Raw genomic sequence first — 18,807 nt, 5'->3', positions numbered from 1 at the left:
GGACACAGACCTGCCCTCCTCCAGTGTCAGCCCCTAGGGCACCTGATGACCATGACCTCAACCCTTCTCCATTCACCCCCTGAATCCTCCCAGCCTCCACGGCTGAAACTCCTATTCCCACTCCACAGACTAGGGCGAGGTGTCGCTCTGCCCCTTGGCGTTGTCCCCTGTAAACTGCACTAACACCGCCCCTCCCCCATGGGGTCCATGGGCATAAGCATATCGACACTTAGCCTGAACCTCTCTCTACCCAATGTGCACTGAAACATTCTTAGAAAGCCTGGTGCTTTTGACTTGTCTCTCCCAGTGTCCTGACTCCAAATGCTACCCTCCAGCCAACTTGGGGCAGCTGTCCTGTGCCCAGGGACATGGAAGGTACCAGGAACCCTATTATCGTCCCGTGTTACAGGGGAGGAAACTGAGGCCCAGAGGAAGGAAGCCACTCGCCCAGGGTCCCGGCGCTGGACTAGGAGGGAGGAGGGTTCCTACAGAACGCCTGTTCCCGGGGCCACCGCTGCAGGCGGGCGTCTGTCATGCAAACAAACAGTGCTTAGCACATCATGAGCACTTCGCAAATATTTTATTTAAAAACGCCTTGTGCGGCTGGGGGGGGGCGGTGTTAAAACCCCAGGATGAAGGGGGAGGGAGGGCAGGCGTCTAGGAATCCGAATGCCAACCTAACATAAAGCAATATTTTATTATTTTAAAGTGGCTAGGAACGCATAGAGCCCAGAATCCCCAAGTCACAGACGTTTAAAAGTTACACTTGACTTCAGAGAGTCCTCCCAGCTGGCTCCCCTCCTCCCAGCCCTGCCAGCAACCTGAGCTCCTTTCCAAGGTGAACTCTGGAGAGCACAAGACTACCCCTCTGGGAACCTCAGTTTCCACATCTGTACAATGGCAGCAGTACAGGACGCATGGAGGACGGCTGGCGAGATAGGGGTCCTGGGGTTACCTGTGTGACCACCGTTGACGCCATTAGTGGCGGAAGACGGTAGAACCTTCTGCCAGTTCACAGACACCAGCGAACTGTTACATGTCTCTATATTCTGGTTCGGGTCGGAGGGGTCCTGCAGTGCTCCCAGTAGGTCCACAGCAGGCCAGCTACCGTGCAGGGTCGCGGCCAGGTCTGCGTCTCCTGGGGCAGCAGCTAAACTCCCATGTGTCCCTCCGCTTTGCCCTCAGTGAAAAAGGGCGAAGGGTAGGAACTACCCTGGTGAGCCAGCAAGTGCTCGCCCTGAGTTTCTTTCCAAAGCAGTCGGTGCATTTGGACCTGTCTGTTCCAAGGCCCAGAAGGGGAGGGGGGCAGGTCTAGCTCCTGGCCCTCTGGAGCACAATTTAGCTCGGTGGCTAAAAAATGAAATGACGCGCCCTCCTTATAATCCATCTATAGTCTTCTGTCCCTGACACGGATGCCCAAGTCTGTGGACCGCCGCTCTGTGCCAGTCTCTAACACTAACGCCAACAATTCGGGCCAGCTCCGGACTGAGCGTGCTCCCCCAGTCCCGACGACCCCGGATGTCCCCAGACATTGTCCAGCGTCTCCTGGGGCACAGCAGTCCCGGGTCAGACCTCCCCCCACCCCCCACCCCGGCTGTAAATGCCGCCAGGTAGACTCAACACCCCATTTGGGATTGTTTTTTAAAAATAGGTCAGCATCCGTTTATGAGACTATGTGTTTGTTCACCTGTGCAACGGGTCAGGCGGGGCTGAACGCAAATCTAGCTTCTTCCCCGGAGTGGGGTCCCGCACAGGGAGGGATGGTGAGGAAGGCTGGTTTATTACTTGGGACACTTGTGTATCCTCTTGAGATGCCCAGCGATGGTTTGTGGAACTAAAAGCAAACTTTTTAAAGAGGGAGTGGAATTCACAGAGCAGCTCAGGCAGGGACCATCGGGGTCCACGAGGTAACTCCACGGCTACCACACCCAGAGAACAGAGGGCCCAGCACCGCGCCAGGCCTTGGCCACGCACACCTACGACAGGGTCACCCTCCTCGGCCCGTGTGTGTCCCCCTTTTCGGAGAAGAAACTGAGGTCCTAGGAGGGATGTTAAGGTCTTTGGGCTCACGTGAAGGTAGGCTAGGACACAGACACAGAACGCCGTGCCACACAGGTTCTCACGTATCACACACACACACACACACACACACACACGTGTGCAGTGGCCCGAGGCACACCAACACCTGAGCTCCTCCCCCATGGTTGCCCCATCAACCCCTCCCCAGGGCCAGCCCGGTGCTCCGCCTGGAGGTGGGGGGAGGCGGGGCGGTTTGTCCCTCGACCCTCCCAAGCACAGGTGCCTGTGCCCGCGAGGGTCAGTGTGGGTCTGCGCGTGCTTTTCTGGGTGCCTGGGGGTCATGTACACCCGCGGCCGCCAACTGTGTACCGTGACAGGCTGTGGGGGGCGTGGGCGTGCGAATGGTCCTGCACAGATGTGTCCCACTGCACCAGGCGACCCGTGGGACAGGCTGGTGTCGGGCAGGGCAGACCAGGTGTCCCCGGGAGTGTCGTGTCTGGGGGCCGGCAGCGAGAGCGCAGGGGAGGGGGAGGACCCGGCTTGACTGGCAGCGGGTGGGAAGGTGACCAGACTATGTGACCCTGATGGGGGAGCCCTTTCACCCCTTCCCAAACAGCCCCGCCCCCCCCAAATGGGATGCAGGTTCAAAGAAACAAGGCAGAGACTCCGGTCTGGCCTTGGTGCTTTTATATTTAGAAAATTATATAAAGTTCCCTGGTGTGGGGGTGGGGGTGCGGCGGGGATTCCCCTGTAGGGGAGAAAACAACACTTTGTGCCCGTCAGGTCTGGCCTAGTAGGGGGCAAGTGCACGGAGGCAGGGCCGGAGTGGGGGGGGTGGCTCCCAGCATAGGGGGATCAGGGGGTGTCCTTGGCCAACTCTCCTGAGCCCGACCTGGCCCAGCGCGCTTCGCTTCTGTAACCGGCCATCCCTCGGGACCTCCTCCGCCCGCGGAGTCGGGGGACCCCCGCCGCCCCGCCTCCCTCCGGGGCAGGTCCCCGCGCACGCGCAGCCCCTGGCGGGAGAAGGCGCCGCCGCCACCGTGTGATCGTGTCCCGGCGCCACCTCGCGCCGAATCGCAAGCCAGGACCACCTGGGGACAGCGTGTGGCGTACCCTGAGTCAGGGGGAAGTGGAGGGGACCGTGTGTGTGGGGTGAGATGGGGGGACAGGGCTTTGGCCTGTAGAGGAAACACCCGTCCCTCACTCAGCAATCCCGGTTACAGGAAAAAAGGAAGTGGGGGGGGGGGGGCGAGGGAGAGTGTAGACCCATCCCCAGGAATAGTCACTCAACGCTAATCACACGCTCACAGAGACACCCAAGTGTCCCCGGGGACGCAGCCACATGACAGAAGTTCCCCACTCACCGGCAACCCCCTAACCGCCACACATTCACTTGGGGACACCCCACGGGTCACCCAGGGACATCGCGGCCCTCGGGGACACACACTCCGCCGTACGGCTTCACGACACCTTCCCACAGGGACGCACGGTTACCCAGACACGCACACACTACCCCTCAGCCGCACAATGCTCCAACACGGACGCAACACAACACGCACAGCCACGTGGATGCGCAGACACACACAGACACATAAAGGAGAGGACTCGACGCCTCGAGACCCACGGACCCCTGCACAGAGGCGGGACTACCCAGCCATACAGACACGCGGACGCACTCCCGGCTTCCGTGCTGACCCGTCCCGGAGCACAGAAGCCCCCGCACGCACCCCTCGAGCGCCGGATTGCCCCCGACGCCCTCGGACTGGACACCGGAACCCTCGAGCGCAGCCACCGACGCTGGCGGGCCTGGGGCGCGCCGGGCCGAGACCCGGTGACCCCTCCCGGCTGGGACCCGGCGCGCGCCGTGGAGGGGCCGGGGTCGGCCCGGGGGCGGGGCTCGGGCACCGCAGGAGCAGGCCGGGGGGCGGCCCCCGCGCGGCGCCCGGCGCGGCCGCCCGCCGGGCTCCAAGTTCAAGGCGCCCGGCGGCGGCCGCTGCGCGCTCTCCGCCCCTCTCCGCAGCGGCCATTTTCCGCTAGCTGGCGCGCGGCGCTCGCCCGGCCCGGGGCGCCCCGCGGGGGCCGCCGCGACCCCCGCCCCGCACGGCCGGGGCGGGCGCCCCCTCCTCGGCCCGCTCTCCCCCGCGGGCTGCGCGCTCGGGGGTCGTGCGCTCCGGGCCGCACCCTCCCGCCTGCGGCCGGGCCAGGGAGAAGGCGGGAGCCGGGTCTGGCGTGTGTGTGTGTGTGTGTGTGTGTGTGTGTATGTGTGTGTGTGTGCGCGTGTGGGGTGGTGGGGGGGGACCCTCTCCCGGGAGCCCCGCCCTCATCGCCAACTCCGCTGCGCCAGCCCGGGGCCCCCCACTTGGGGTCCCCCGCTGCGCCCCGCGCGCCAGCTCCGCCCCCAGCCGCGAGGGGGGGGGGCGGATCGGCGGGCGGGGGTCCCGCGGCGGCGGGCGGTGGGGGGGGGTCCCCGCCTCGAGCCCCTCCCCCGGGCGGCCCCCGCCCCCCGCCCCCCCAGACCTTGCAACTTTCGCCGGGAGCCCACGCACCACCCCAAAAACTCCCCGGGCGAAAACGAAAGTGGGGGCGGCGACGTACCATGGCGCTGCTGCGAGGAGGCGAGGCCGGCGCCGGAGCGAGCGCGCTCGGTCCCCGGCGAGGGGGGGCCGGAGGCGGCGGGAGGAGGCGGCGAGGGAGGGCGCGCGGGGGAGGGAGCGAGCGCGCGAGGGAGGGGGGCGCGCCGCGCCCGCCCCCCCGGCCCGCAGGACCCTCCCCTCGGCCCGCCCTCCCCCCGGCCCCGCGCGCCGCCCGCGCCTCAGGCCGCTCCGCGCCCGGGCCCCGGCTGCGGCGGCTCCGGCTGCGGCTCCATCCCCGGCCCGGCCCCGCGCGAGGGGAGGCCGAGCAAGCGGCCGCCGCGGCGGGTCGCGGGGCCCGGGTCGGGCGGGCTGCGGAGGACGCGGACCCACCTTCGCCGCGGCGCGCGCGCGCTCGCGCGCACACACACACACACACACATACACGCGCGCGCGTAGAGGGCTCGGGGACACTCGCGGCCCGGGCCTCCTCGACTCCGACGCGGACACGCCACGCACACCGACGCGCGCAGACCCACACACTCGTCACGACACACACAGCCTGCGGTGCCATCCAGACACACGGGGACCCGCGCTGGCAGCCGATGCGGTGTCTCGGACGCACAGCCCCTGCGGGCTGCCACGAACACAGACTCACACAGCCTGCGGGTGTCACCCAGCCAGACGCTCGGGGACTCACATATTCACAGCCTGCGGGTGGCACCCAGACAGCCACAGCCGCCACGCTGTCCCGTACACAGACAGCCTGTAGGGTGTCACCTGGACGCTCGCCCAGGTTGACAACCCTAGGAAGACACTCCGGGCCTCGGACTGACCTGCACCCCCACCCCCAGGACCCCTTCCCCCCCCCCCCCCCCGGCGATTGCGCCAGCCACCCAGACCAGCGAGTGCAGGTGTCCCGGATACACGCAGTCACAACAGGCACGCAGAGCGGGGGGAGACGGGACAGATGGGGACGCAGACAGAGACTCGGACACCGAGGACGACAGACCTGGGGGGCGGGGGTCCCCTGCGGGACCCGCAGGGGCTCCAGCGGGGCGGGGGGGGGCGGGGAGCGCGCGCGGCCGCTGCACAGGTGGGGGTGAGCGGGCGCCCCCTCCCCGGGTCAGGATTAATGGTGGTGCCTCTGCAGCGGGGGGGGGGGGGGGGAGGGGGAGGGGCGGGGCCGAGGAGGGTCAGCCCCCCGCCCCTGCCGAGCGGGCAGCGGAGAGCTGGGACGCGGTGCCGCAGCGCCCCCCCACCCCTCAGCGCTCTCCCGCAGTCCCCCTCCTCCGGCCGCCGCAGAGCAGGCGCCGCCCCCTTCCCCCCCTTCCCCGGCTCTGCGTCTGGCGCAGCTGGGGGAAGACGGGAGGGGTCTTGCCCGAGCCCGGTGGGTGGAGAAGATTCTGTTATCATCCTTCGGTCCGGGTTTCCCCGTGCCTGCGACCCCAGTTCCCCCGCACTGGGGGCTCCGGGGTTCAGGGACCCCTTTGGGGAAGTGGTTCCCAGCTCCCCCAGGGAGGACGCCAGGGTTGAGGGTGGGGGCAGGCGGCATCTCACGACCAGAATCGGGCCCTGGGCCGCCCTTCTGGAGCCATGGCTGACTCTGGGGGCTTCTGGAAGTTGACTCTGCGGTTCTGTGCGCGCCGCTGGGCATCCCAGAGGCTGGGAAATCTCGAGCAAACGAGATGTGACACTACCCTGCCTACATAGTAGGTGCTCAGGAAGCCTCGGCCCACACGTAGCGGATCTCCACCCGGCCGGGAGCACCCACTCTGAGGCCTGAGGTCTCATCCCATCTGCACACTCTCGTAGGTTTTCAGAAGGGAAAACTGAGGCCCAGAGAGGGCACCTCATTTCCCCCTGGTCAACCAGCATGTCGGGAGCCCGAGGACCCTAATCCTGGCGCCTTCTCCAGGGCGCTCCGCTGGGGGGAGGGGAACGCTGTGCAGGTGGCCTTGCCTCTCACAAACCTGAGGCCGGAGGAAAGGGGGTGCCTATTCTAGTTCTGGCAAGGGAAGGGTTAAGGGGATAGCGACCCCTTCCCCCACCCACCTTGCGTCTCTCTCCCCCTCTCCACCCTCCTTCCTCATCTCTAATCTGCCTCTGTTAATCCCCAGCTTGAGTCCTCTGTCCCTCCCTCTTAGGTACCTGAGAGGAAGGGGGGGAATGGGTTGATAGCAGCCAGATCCCAGGGGTTGGGGCCCAGGGGACAACCGGGGGCGGCACCGACGGAGCCCCCACCCATCATTTCCCCCAGGAGGCCACCCCTGGGCTGTGGGAACAGTGCTGCATGTGAGCCTGCTCAGTTACCTTCGTAGCAGCCCTATAACTCCATCTCCGTTTTATAAGGAAACTGAGGCTCAGAGAGGTTTAGATAGGTCCCTGAGGTCACCCAGCTAGCCCAGAGGATGCTTTCCTGACTGAATCGCATCATTTCAGCTTCTTCTGTGATCTGAATAGGCTGAGAATGTCTCAGACCATCACCTCCTGCTTCCTGTATAACCGTAGGACACAGCTGAGCTGAGTTTCTGCCACTGTGGAGCAAAGCCCCCCCCTTCCTCCAGATGTTTGGCCTGAAGTTCTCTCACTCTGTTTCGTTCCTGGGAGACGGAAGGGATTCGTCAACGCATGAAAAGTGCCCAGCCTTACGCAGACCAAAGAGAGGATAGCAAACAGGAAGAAAACACCATATGCTTTGGCACTCATCAAAGAAAGTAGGTAAAGATGTTTAAACTGATAAAAGCTAGTGCTGGTGAGGATGTGGTGAAACAAGCATTTTCATAAACTGCTTGGAGGTGAACGTGGGTATGAATTGGGAGAGCCGTTTGGCGTGCGCGGCGGAGGCCTAAGACAAGGTTCGACCTTATGGTCTAACTTCTGGGAGTCTATCTCGAGCTTCTACGACGTATCCGTGCCCCTGAAGATGCCATTGCGGTATGCTTGTGAAAATGGCCATACGGCGTTTCTCAGCCCTTTTTTCATTATATGCACGCTGGAGCTGTTTTAGATTTTTTATTTCCTAATCATCTCTCATCAACTTTTTTTAAAAATTTATTTATTTTTTTTTAATTAATTTTTGTTTCAATGTTTACTTATTTTTGGGACAGAGAGAGACAGAGCATGAACGGGGGAGGGGCAGAGAGAGAGGGAGACACAGAATCGGAAACAGGCTCCAGGCTCTGAGCCATCAGCCCAGAGCCTGACGCGGGGCTCGAACTCCCGGACCGCGAGATCGTGACCTGGCTGAAGTCGGACGCTTAACCGACTGCGCCACCCAGGCGCCCCAAAACAAACAACCTTTAAAGTGCCCAACAATACCAAACGCCCAAGAGCCTGTGAGTACACGGACCTCTTCCACTCTGCAACCACTTTGGAAAACGGACGGACATGCATCACAACACTGAATATTCATGTGCCACATAACGTGGCCTTTCCTCTCCCAGGTGCGTATCCACAAGAAGCCCTTGCTCGCTGCCTCCGGGAGCAGTCCTCACTGCCCTGCGATAGAAGGCAAAAACCCAGAAGCAAGCCAAGTGCCCATCGCTGGGAGAAGGGAGAGGTGCACTGTGGGAAATTCACCTACAGGCGCATTAATCAGCAGCCCAGCCGTGTTCCCACCCCAATGTGACATTGGGTGTGGCAAGAAGTCCCCCAGTGTTACACGTAGCGTGATAGTCTCTCTCTTTTTAAATGTTTATCTTTTTAAAAATGTTTATTTATTTATTTTGAGAGAGAGAGAGAGAGAAGGAGCGCCCATGAGTGGGGGAAGGGCAGAGAGAGAGAGAGGAAGAGAGAGAATCCCAAGCAGGCCCCACACGACTAGTGTAGAGCCCGACACAGGGCTTGATCCCATGAACCGTGAGATCATAATCTGAGCCGAAACCGAGAGGCGGACGCTCAACCGACCGAGCCCCCCCGGGTGCCCCAGCATGACAGCCTCTTTATGAAGTTATGATACTTGAAATGGAAATGATATTTTGGGGGTCACAACCATTTGAGACACAGTGATCTTTAAGCGGGGGAAGGGATCAATTCCAGATTGCGGGGTGGGGTTACTTCAGGGAGAGGAGTCAGAGAGCAGGATGGGGTTATTGCTAAAATTCTGTTTATCCAGGTGGTGTTCACTTGGCGGGCGTTTATTCCATGAGCCGACTGTAAAATTTACTGATAAATGGAGCAATGATGACGGTAAGTCGTGGGGCGGACTGGGATTGAACTCATCCTAGCATCTGGAGCCCAAGCGAACGGCGGGAGCACCAGCCCAGAGCCATGTGCCACAGGGAGATGTGGCCCCACGCAGGGGGTGTGGGGATTCACTGCTCCGTCCCGGGCACAGAGAACAGCTCCCGCTACATAGTAGGTGGTCAAGAAATATTTGTTGCATGAATGAAAGTTTCAGAGGGATCAAAGGCCTTGTAAAGTCCCCTCTTATTTACTTATTTTGAGAGAGAGAGAGAGAGAGAACGAGCAGGGGAGGGGCAGAGAGAGAGAGGGACGGAGCATCGGAAGCAGGCTCCGCCCTACTGCAGAGAGCCCGATGTGGGGCTCGAACCCTCGCCCCCTGAGATCATGACCTGAGCCAAAGGGACGCTCAACCAACTGAGCCGTCCGGGCGCCCCGCTCAGCATAGTTATTTTGGGGTTCGGCCATTCGGTCACCTGTGCCTTTTTATCGCTGGCTAGGGTCCCGCCGTCTGGATAGGTCACCCTGGTTTATCTGGCTCTCCCTGCCCCTGGGTGAAGACCCAGGAGGAGAAGAAAGGCTGCATCCCATGGGGGCGGGCGTGTGTCCTCTCAAGAACGTGCCGAACTGTTTTCCAAAGTGGTGGCACCGTTTGACACGCCCACCGGCAGGGATCTGGTGGGGGGGTGGGTTCTAGTTGCCTCCCATTGGGGGGGGTCGAGCCTGAACAAGTGGGAAGTGTGGAGGCATCCTTTCAGACAGGGCAGGTGGGGGGGGGAGGCAGTGGGCACATGAGGGGTCAAGGGCAGGGGAGCTAGATAAGCAGAACCCTGCTGGCCACGCCCCCCAGGCCCAGGAGAGACAAACAGCTCGGGGGCCCGGGGCACAGCCGCTGCGTCTGGGTTGTGAGCAGGGATCCTTGCTCCCCTATCTGGCGGGGATGGCCAATTCTCCCAGCAAAAGTCAGACTCCCGGGCCTGCCCTCGGGAGGCCGAAGTTAGGTTTGCAGCATCAAACCCCACGCTGGCCCTGAGTGATCTCCATGTGCACCCACGGGCAGCAACTTGCCGGGGAGCAGCCAGAATCTTCCCATCCTGTCTCCCTTTGACACAAGGATTTGCCTTCTGGGTCTCTACCTCCCAGGAATACGGAAGCAGGCAAGCCACAGACAGGAGCCACCCAGCCTGGGTTCATATTCTGGCAGCGTGACACTGGGCCAGTCGCCTCAACCCTCCGAGCCTCAGTTTACCCGTCTGTAAAGCGGGATCGGAGTAGCTGTAGCAAGGATCGAGCAGGTTCACGCTTGCCAAGTGCCTAGAACAGGACCCAGCGGGCAGCAAATCATGGAGAAGGGTCTGTTATGTGAAGACAGGGGCACCTGGGGGGCCCAGTCGGTTGGGCGTCCGACTTCGGCTCAGGTCATGATCTCGAGTACAAGTGCACCAAGCTCCCTTTGTGTCCCGCACTATTCAAAGTTACTCAGGGGTCAAAAACTTCTGTAAAGAGGCAGAGAGTAAATATTTTCAGCGTTGCCAACCAGATGGTCCCTGATGCACCTACTCAGCTCTGCCCTTGTCGCTTGAAAGCCAAAAGCCACCAGGGACAGCATGTGAACAGACGGGCTGTGTACCAATAAAACTTTATTTATGAACACCGACGTGTAAATGTCACATAACTTTCACCTGTCCCGAAATCTTATTCTTTGGATTTCTTCCAACCGTTAGAAAACGTAAGACCAGTGGTGCCTCGGTGGCTCAGTGGGTTAAGCCTCCGACTTTTGGTTTCGGCTCAGGTCGTGAGTGATCTCTCGGCCATGAGATCGAGCCCCGAGTGGGGAGCCTGCTGCACACGCACAAATCTGGCCCCTGGAATGTAGTTTGCTGATCCCCATGTTAACTCATCGCTACTGTTCCATGTGAAAGACACTGTCATCATTCTATTTCTTTTTGAGAAAGAGAGAGCACTTGAGTGGGGCAGGGGCAGAGGAAGAGGAGAGAGAGAATCCCTAGCAGGCCCCACGCCCATCATGGAGCCCACCACAGGGCTCAGTCCCACAACCGACCGTGACACCGCGTGGGACGCCCAACTAACTGAGCCACCCAGGCTCCCCTGTCATCATTCTGATTGTATAGATGGGGAAACTGAGACACAGAGAGGTTGAGAGAGTTGCCCAAGGTCACACAGCCAATAGGGGGTAAGTCTGGGGTTTAAAGCTGGACAGTCTTTAAACTGATGGCTCACAGGGGCCATCAGCCTAACCCCCGGACAGTCTTACCTTGTGGCTCTTGGCTGTGAAATAGGCCAGGAAAAAACAAGGGTGGGGGCAGAGGGGGGACAGACCATGAAGAAAGAGATCACAATCGCAACAATGGTATTAGATGATTTTTTTAAAAATTTTTTTCAACGTTTTTAATTTATTTTTGGGACAGAGAGAGACAGAGCATGAACGGGGGAGGGGCAGAGAGAGAGGGAGACACAGAATCGGAAACAGGCTCCAGGCTCCGAGCCATCAGCCCAGAGCCCGACGCGGGGCTCGAACTCACGGACCGCGAGATCGTGACCTGGCTGAAGTCGGACGCTTAACCGACTGCGCCACCCAGGCGCCCCTGATTTTTTTTTTTTTGCCATGCTTTTCTCCCCCAGTGTTGCAGGGGGTCAGGGTGTCCAGACTTTGCAACAGAAACCACTGTCCCCACCTTAGCAGAACTTGTTCAGCCTTCAGATGTTCCCTCTGCAACATCTCAGAATCACCCTTTGAATCCTCGGGAGCCCTGGAGGTTAAACAGTAGCAGGTATCATTATGCCCATTTTATAGATGAGGAAATTGAGGCCCGCAGGTGGCCCTGAAGCCCTAATAGCGGCTTCCATTGTGTGGGCAGCCGTTTCCGGCTATTATCCCATTTGGTGCAAAACCAGGCCTGGGGGCAGGCAGGGGAACCCTCATTAGCCTGCTCTTCTCGCCAGAGGCAGTACTCAGGCTGGGAGAAGGAAGTGACTTGCCCAGGGTCACACGGCGGGTAAGCTGCTGTGACCAGGTCTGCTGGGGTCACGTTCCCTCGGGCAGGCTCCGGGACCCGGCAGGCGTGGATGTCCCCGCACGCTCTGTGCCCAGGGACCCAACAACCAGCCTAGGTGTGCCCAGGGCCCCCTTTATCACTGCTGTTGCCTCTCTGGGGTCTGTCTCCAGGGGCGAGGGCCAGACTTCCGGCCTCTTTGTATTCCTGGCCTTGTCCGAGCCCTCCCCGAGGCTCCAGATCCTGAGAACCAAAAGAGGGTGAGGCACTTAATGGGGGGCCGTAACATTGCAGGGAGGGGGGCACCCAAAACCCAGTCCTCAAGATAACTAATCTCATCACACAATCTTGTCGAGACTCAAACAATCCACAACCAACAGAACCAACGTGTTTGTTTCTTTAATTCGTCTTAATGTTTATCTTTTGAGAGAGAGAGAGAGAGAGTGCGCACGAGCGAGCAGGGGAGGGGCAGAGAGAGAGGGAGACACAGAAGCCGAGGCAGGGTCCAGGCTCTGAGCTGTCAGCACAGAGCCCGACGCGGGGCTCGAGCCCACGAACCACGAGATCATGACCTGAGCCGAAGGCGAAGTCGACACTTAACCGACTGAGCCACCCAGGCGCCCTGAGAATCCTTGTGTTTCCATAAAGACAAGGTCAGTGTTACTCCTGATTTGTGTGTTTTGGCCTCAGGTGTGCACCTGGCACCCCTTCCTGGAGGTCCAGGAAGACCAGATCCAAGGTGGCCTGGGGAGACAGATTCTGCCATGGAGGGAAAGGGCGTCCCAGGGGGAGGGAACAGCCCAAGCAAAGGTGTGGAGGCAGCATGTTGAGTAACCAGTGGGGGAGGGGCCGTAGCCGCGGGGGGGGGGAGGTGGGGGGGGGGGCCCGAAGGCCGTGTCTGCTGTCCTTTGAGCAGGCTGCCCCCTTTTCTGGAAGATGCAGGTTTGCGGTGCATGATGAGAGGCTCCCAACTCCCTTCCCGCCACCCCCACTCCCAGCCGCCAGGCGTGAGGCCGGGAGTGTGATTTTCAGGGTGAGCCCAGCCTAGGCTTCCTTCCAATCCCTCCTTCCTGCCAACAGCTCTCTCCTCCTTTTGATTCTGTTGGAAAAAAAAAAAAAAAAAACCTCTCCCTCCCCCCCCCCCCCCCCAACCGCTGCCGGGAGGAATCTGACCTGGCAGAGGGCCCGGGTCTCCGCCCTCCCCCATGCTGTCCTCTGCCAAGTGCAACGTGGGCAAACCAGGGGACCCTCTGCGGACGGTGCCCCCCACCCTGGGCACAGAGGCATGGAGGGACTCCCTGCCTCGGTTTCCCCCTAGGAGGGCAGCAAGGCCGCTCCAGAGACCCCTGGTCCCCTCCGGGGCTCAGCTCCACACCCCACCCCTCCTCGACCTAAGACCATCTGTTCGTCATTGAGAACCTCAGCGCTGGCTGGGGTTTCGTTGGCAGAGAGACTCTGGAGCTCAGGGGCAGGAAGCCTGGGCCCGAAGCGGAGGGGGAGGAGAGGGCTGGCCCGGGCCTCAGCCACCTAACCCCCTTGGTCCGAGCTGGGCCTCTGGGCTGGGTAGGGTTTCGAGACCCCTACACTTGCCTCCACACGCCCACATGGACCCGTCTCCTCTGCTCCCCGGGGACCGGGATGGATGGCTTCGGGCACTGGCCAGAACCGAGGTCCAACAGCCGGCCGCTTGCTTGGCAAGGCCTCGCCAGGCCACAGAACCTTCCCACAAACACAACCCCGGGCTGCTTCCCTTACTCCCCACCTCTAATTCAAACAAATCACATGGACTGCCCCCCCCACCCACCCCGCCCCGCCGGGTTCTCCTTGCCAGGTCTGCTCCTCCCTCTTGTAGCCCAATGAACCCCTGGGGTTCCCTCCCCTAAGGCTGGGGGGGGGCGGTGAGTGGGGGAGGACGGGAAGGGGAACAGAGGCGAGCTGGGGGTTGGGGGAGGGGCAGCCTAAGGATAATTCTAGTCATCTTTCACGAATTCATTCATCAACATTTGGTGAGCACTTGCTGTGTGCCAAGGGCTGTTCCGGGCACCGAGCATACAGCAGGGAACACAGAGTCAAACTTTGTGCCCTCATGGAGCTGGTGATCCAGTGGGGGAGACAGATGGTAAGTGAGATCCAGAAGTGGAATGAACCGTGTGCTGGGTGGCGGGGTCGCTGAGAAACACTATGCTGGGGGAGAGAGGGAGGGGAGGTGGGGGGCGGGGTCAGGCTTGGGGGTACAACTTGAAGGAGCTGAGACCTGAAGGACGTGAGGGAGGAGGCATGTGGATGTCTGGCGGGGGGGGGGGGGGGGGGGCAGAGCGAATAGTCCATGCAAAGGTCCGGGGGCAGGAATGGGCCTGGCACCTGGGAGGAACAGCAAGAAGGCGTGTGTAGCTGGCGCAGAGTGAGCGAGGGAGGGGGCGAGGCCAGGGAGGGGACAGGAGCAGGTCGTGCAGGGCGCTGGCGGCCGTGGGCGAGGACTTGGGTTTTGTTTTTTTTTTTAACTCCCAGAGAGGTGGGAGCCCTGGAGGGCTGTGGGCAGGGAAGGGCGGGCCTGACTCGGGTGCTCAGGGGCGCCCTCTGGTGGCCGCCGTGCGGAGGACGGACTGTGGCGGCGAGGGCGGGAGCCCGGGGACCACGACCCACGACCCAGGGGCGTGCCCTCTTTCGGGTGGGGGCTAATGAGAGCTGGAGCCCACGAAGGCTGTGCACCCGCCTCGCTGGGGCCTCTCTTCGCATCGCTCCCCAAGGAGGTATTGTCGCTCCCCCGTGTGATGGCTGAGCCTGTGGCCCAGAGAGGGAGAGGACTTTGCCCCAAAGCGCACAGCCTCTAGGTGGCACGTCACATCTCCCCACTGTCTAAAGCCCTCCATGGCTTCCTTTTGTCCTCTCCGCAGCCGACGGGAGGACCCGCCCCGTCCCCTCCTTGGCCGCCCCTCGCTCACTCGGCTCCAGCACCCGGGCCTCCTGGCCGTTGCTCCCACACGCCAGGCCCGGCGCTGCCCCAGGACCTTTGCACGGGCTCTGCCTTCTGCCCGGACCCGCTCAGTCTCTCACGTGGCTTCCGAATGACTTACTGAACTTCTAAGCACCGCTCTGGCTCTGATAAGGTGAGAGGAGCCCAGGGACGCATGTCTGAGCACAGACGAGGCCTGAGCGCGCCCCCTCAGAGCAACCCCCGGCGCCCCCATATTAGGAAGCCCCAGCAGAAGGACCGCTGCAAGGGAGCGAGGCGCCGGATTAGAGGGACCTGAGGGACCCACCCCTAACGCTTTCCTCGGGCCAATGGGCTCCCCCTGGGGGTGTGGCCTGACTCGTCGGGGCCTCCCATTGGCCAGGACGTACCCAGCTTCCCCGGATAGGCCGCGCGGCGGGGCGCAGTCTCCACCCGGGCCCGCCCTCTCGCCCGGCCGTGCCCTGCCCGGGATTCCACCGCCTGTCCCGGTGCCCACTTCTGAGTTGCTTTTTCTCTCCTGGCGGTGCCCGCGGGCCGAGGCGGCGGCCCTGCCCGGGCACGCCGGCACGCCGCCCTCCGATGTTGCAACAGCGGCCTGCCCTGGGCTCCTTCTGCCGGTTCCTGGAACCCAGGCACGGCCGGGGTGCGGACTGCTCAGCCCCCCCCCCCCCCGGGGCGGGCCCGGAGCCCCGCACGGCGCGGAGGCCCGAGGCCGCGGCAGGGGCCGGCTCTCTGAGCCTCACACGCCGACCCCGCTGCCCTGGGTGCTCCTGAGACTGGACGTTTATTGCGCACCTACTGTGTGCCGGGTCCGACGCAGCCGTTCCTACGCACCCATTTCACAGATGCACACACCGTGGCACCCGCCCAGGGTCACACTTTGCACCTGAGGCCACCTCAAGGCCGGCTCCCGCCCGGGGCTCGGTCCCTTTCCCGGTGACCGCTGTACGCGCCCCCGCCCCCCCCCCCCCGACCGCCCCGGCTGGCCCGAGAGCATGCGCGGTACGTGCTCCCGGGGCCCAGCCCCCCCTCGCTTGTCTGGAACAGCGCCGCCTGTTGGCCCACCCGGGGGCCGTTCCCCGCGTCCACAGCCTGTGCCTGTTCTCGTTAGTCAGCCCGGGCTCTGGTGGTGGTTGAATGCACCGCGCGGCGCCGCATGGGGTGTAGACGGACTCACTTATTCACTCGCGTCATAACAGGAATCCCAACGGCCGGTGCTGGCATAAACCCTGTGCCCCATCCCTGACACCCTTCACTGCACGGACCCTCGAAGCCGCCCCGTGAGGGAGGTGGCCCTATCGCCCCATTTCGCAGGTGGGGAACTGAGGCCCAGAGGGGCGCGCTTTTGTGTTCCAGGCCTCCGGGGCCTCGTGCAACAGGCAGGTTCCCAGGGCTTCTCTGGGCTCCACACGCTGTGCCCCCCCCCCCAAACAGCTGGGAGGGGCGGCCGAGTGGCAGGAGAGACCGGGGCTAGACCGTTGGCGGGACTTCCCGGGCTTGGAGCTCAGTGGAGCAGGAAATCTGCCCAGTTTCCCTCCCCCTCCGGACACGTTTCACACCCTTGAAAGTGACGCGGAGCAAAGTGCGGGTTGAGTGATGCCACTTCTGGAAGAGGTTGGCAGATGGCGGCCCAGGCAGGTGTGGCCGCTCGCCCGTGGGTGGCGGGACTCCTGGCCGGCAGAGAGCCGGCGCCCTGAATTCTTTGAAAGTCTCCAGACGCTGCGGCTTTGGAGCCTGGCTGAGCGGGGCTGTGCGACTTCCCACAGGTCCCGAGCCGGGGCGGAGCCTGGCACGTTCGGGGACATCTAGAAGGCGGTGGAGTGGAGTGTGCGGCCGGGCCGGAGTCAAGCCCAGACCTCGAGGAGGAGGGGGGAGGCAGGGAGAGGCCTCGCCCAGCCCCTTCTCGCCGGGGCGTGGGCGCCTGGGCGTGGGCGCGGGCACCGCCTGGCACTCTAGGGCCTGCCCACACTCGCCGGCCCGGGGCCCGCCTCGGAGTCCCGCCCACATCTCCCTGGCATCACCCCCCTTCAGATGGGGAAACTGAGGCCCGGGCGTGCCAGGATCTCTCAGGGAGGGAGCCGCTGGAAGATGCGGGGCCTGGGGACCCAAATTGGGCATCTCCCCCTGTTGTGTGGGAACCGGGGACGAGCTGCTTCCGGTTTCCTGGCCTCAGTTTCCCCATCTGTCCAGCAGGAGCTCACTCACGAGCCCGGCAGGGGTCGCCGCAGGGAAGAGAAGGCCATCCGCTTTGGGGCAGAAACGTGGGGTGGGGGCTGCCGGTGTGGCTTCTGGCCCCTCAGAGCCCCCGCCAAAGCCTCCTTCCCTGCCCCCCCCCCTCCCCACCCGTGACCGCGGCAGCCGGGCCTTCGGGGGTTCAAAGCCTGCTGCTGCTTACAGACCGCGTGGCCTGGGGCAGGCAGCATGCTCGCTCCGTGCCTGCTTCCCCATCTGTAAAATGGGCACAGCCCCGGGATGGTTGCGGCTGTCGTCCTTGGCAGGGCCGGGTTGGCCTCTTAGGAGCCCGAGGGCATCACCCCCCCCCGCCCCGCCCCCCGCAGCCGCTCTGAAAGAAAGGTTCGCTTCCCTTCTGGGGCACAGACAGGGCTTCTCTGGATCTGCGCAGGGGGGCTCCCTGCCCCTCGCCCTTGCCCTTCCTGCCGCAAGGAGAAGGCGGCCAGCCAGCCGTGTCCCCGCCGAGTGGCAGGAGGGGAGCCTGGCGGGCCCCTGGACACGGCGAGGCGGCTGTTCCACCTGGGGGGCTGCCTCCCCTGGGGTGGGGGCGTCAGGGTGAAGGACTCGAGCCCCCTGCCCCCCGCGGGGACCGGGGTGCAGGGGAGGGGGTGGGGGCGGGCAGCCAAGGTAGGTCCCTAACGGCAGGAAGCGGGTTACGGAGGGAGAGATTCGTTGGCACTGCGACTTCCGGCTGTGCCGAGGGGCGGGGCGGCCGGGGGGGGGGGCGGGCACCCCGACACCACCGCCCATCCGGGTCCCATGTGACCCAGCCTGGTTACTGGCTCGAGGCCACCGCGCAGGGGTCTGAATCCGGCCAGCTGGGGCCAGACCCCCTGGCTCCGTGCCTCCAGCCCTGCACTGGGCACCACGGGGGTGGGGGGTGGGGGTGGGGGCGGAGGCAGCCGGCTTAGGTTCCCAGCTCCCAGCCCCGCCCTTGGCATCCACGTGAGCCGCGGCCTCGGTTTGCCCGCCTGGCCAATGGGGCTGGTTTATTTACTTACGTTTCGGGTCTAGCTTCCTTTTATTTGGCGCATGTGCGTAAGTGTCCAGCGCTCGCTCTCGGCACCTTCTACGGTTGAATGCGGTTAACCCTCTCGGGGAGCCCCGAGGGGAAGGGGGTGTCAGCACGATCCCCGCGTCGCAGACAGGGACACCGGGTGGCCGAGTGGCCTGGATGGCGCAGCTGGTGGAGACCTGAGCCCAGACCTCCCTGGAGACAACTGCCCGGAAGCTGTGCCGTGGGGGGCTTGGTGCCGGCCTCCCCCCTCCGCAGATGGAAACCCCGAGTCCTGGCGAGGACCACCGGGGTCGAGCGCCCCCCCCCCCCGGGGTGCATGTGGGGGGGTGGCGTCAGCACTCTGGGGGTTCATAATAAGAGCGAACAGCCTGTGCTAAGTGAGCACTTAGTCCACGCCACGCACGGTCCTTGCATGGTCTCCTCAACGGCCTGGAGGTCGGGACCCTCGCGACCCCTATTTTCTGGATGCAGAGTCACGGCCAGGGTCGGAGCGGGGCCAGAGCCTGACTTTGGTGCCCTCGCTCTGGGCCCTCATGCGCCCCTCTCTCAGATATGTTCCAGCAGCCTACCCAGCCCCCACCCCTTACCCCAGCTGGACCTGGTTGGTCTCCGGGGGTCAGAGGCCCCGCTTGGGTCTTCATGGGGAGGGAAGGGGGTGGTCAGGGCGCAGGCAGGAGTGTGGGTTGGGCTGCAGACCCTCCTCCTTTAAGAGGCCAGGCCCCAAGTACCCCACCCCCAGCCCCCCACGAACAGGGTGATTGAAGAGTGGCAGGATGGGAGGGGCGGCGGGGCAGGGGAGGGGGGGAGGCCTGAAAG

General features: G+C 63.2%; 1 protein-coding gene and 2 long non-coding RNA genes across 6 annotated transcripts in view; 2 read left to right on the top strand and 1 right to left on the bottom strand.

Annotated features, from left to right (window-relative positions):
- NFIC (nuclear factor I C) overlaps window positions 1-5,208 on the bottom strand; it is a 64,021-nt gene extending 58,813 nt beyond the window's left edge. The window contains exon 1 of one of the 4 annotated variants that reach the window (XM_045043479.1): window positions 4,615-5,208. In XM_045043479.1, the coding sequence (XP_044899414.1) occupies window positions 4,615-5,163 (549 nt within the window). In that variant the 5' untranslated portion in view covers window positions 5,164-5,208. Of the gene's footprint in view, window positions 1-3,746; window positions 4,062-4,614 lie in introns of those variants that run through there. The other 3 variants (XM_045043480.1, XM_045043491.1, XM_045043489.1) reach the window with 3 other exon arrangements.
- Window positions 5,209-7,757: 2,549 nt separating this feature from the next.
- On the top strand, window positions 7,758-10,427 carry LOC102900426. Its single transcript, XR_439624.4, has 3 exons — window positions 7,758-8,035; window positions 8,707-8,780; window positions 9,918-10,427. It is a non-coding gene; the product is annotated as an uncharacterized LOC102900426 (long non-coding RNA).
- A 3,308-nt stretch (window positions 10,428-13,735) lies between these two features.
- Window positions 13,736-15,827, top strand: LOC123381722. The gene is made up of 2 exons (XR_006589071.1): window positions 13,736-13,907; window positions 14,683-15,827. It is a non-coding gene; the product is annotated as an uncharacterized LOC123381722 (long non-coding RNA).
- Window positions 15,828-18,807: the final 2,980 nt, after the last annotated feature.

Source organism: Felis catus, chromosome A2, assembly GCF_018350175.1.
Source record: "Felis catus isolate Fca126 chromosome A2, F.catus_Fca126_mat1.0, whole genome shotgun sequence".
NCBI classification, from domain to species: Eukaryota; Metazoa; Chordata; class Mammalia; order Carnivora; family Felidae; genus Felis; species Felis catus.
This window is presented reverse-complemented; position numbering and strand designations above follow the sequence as displayed.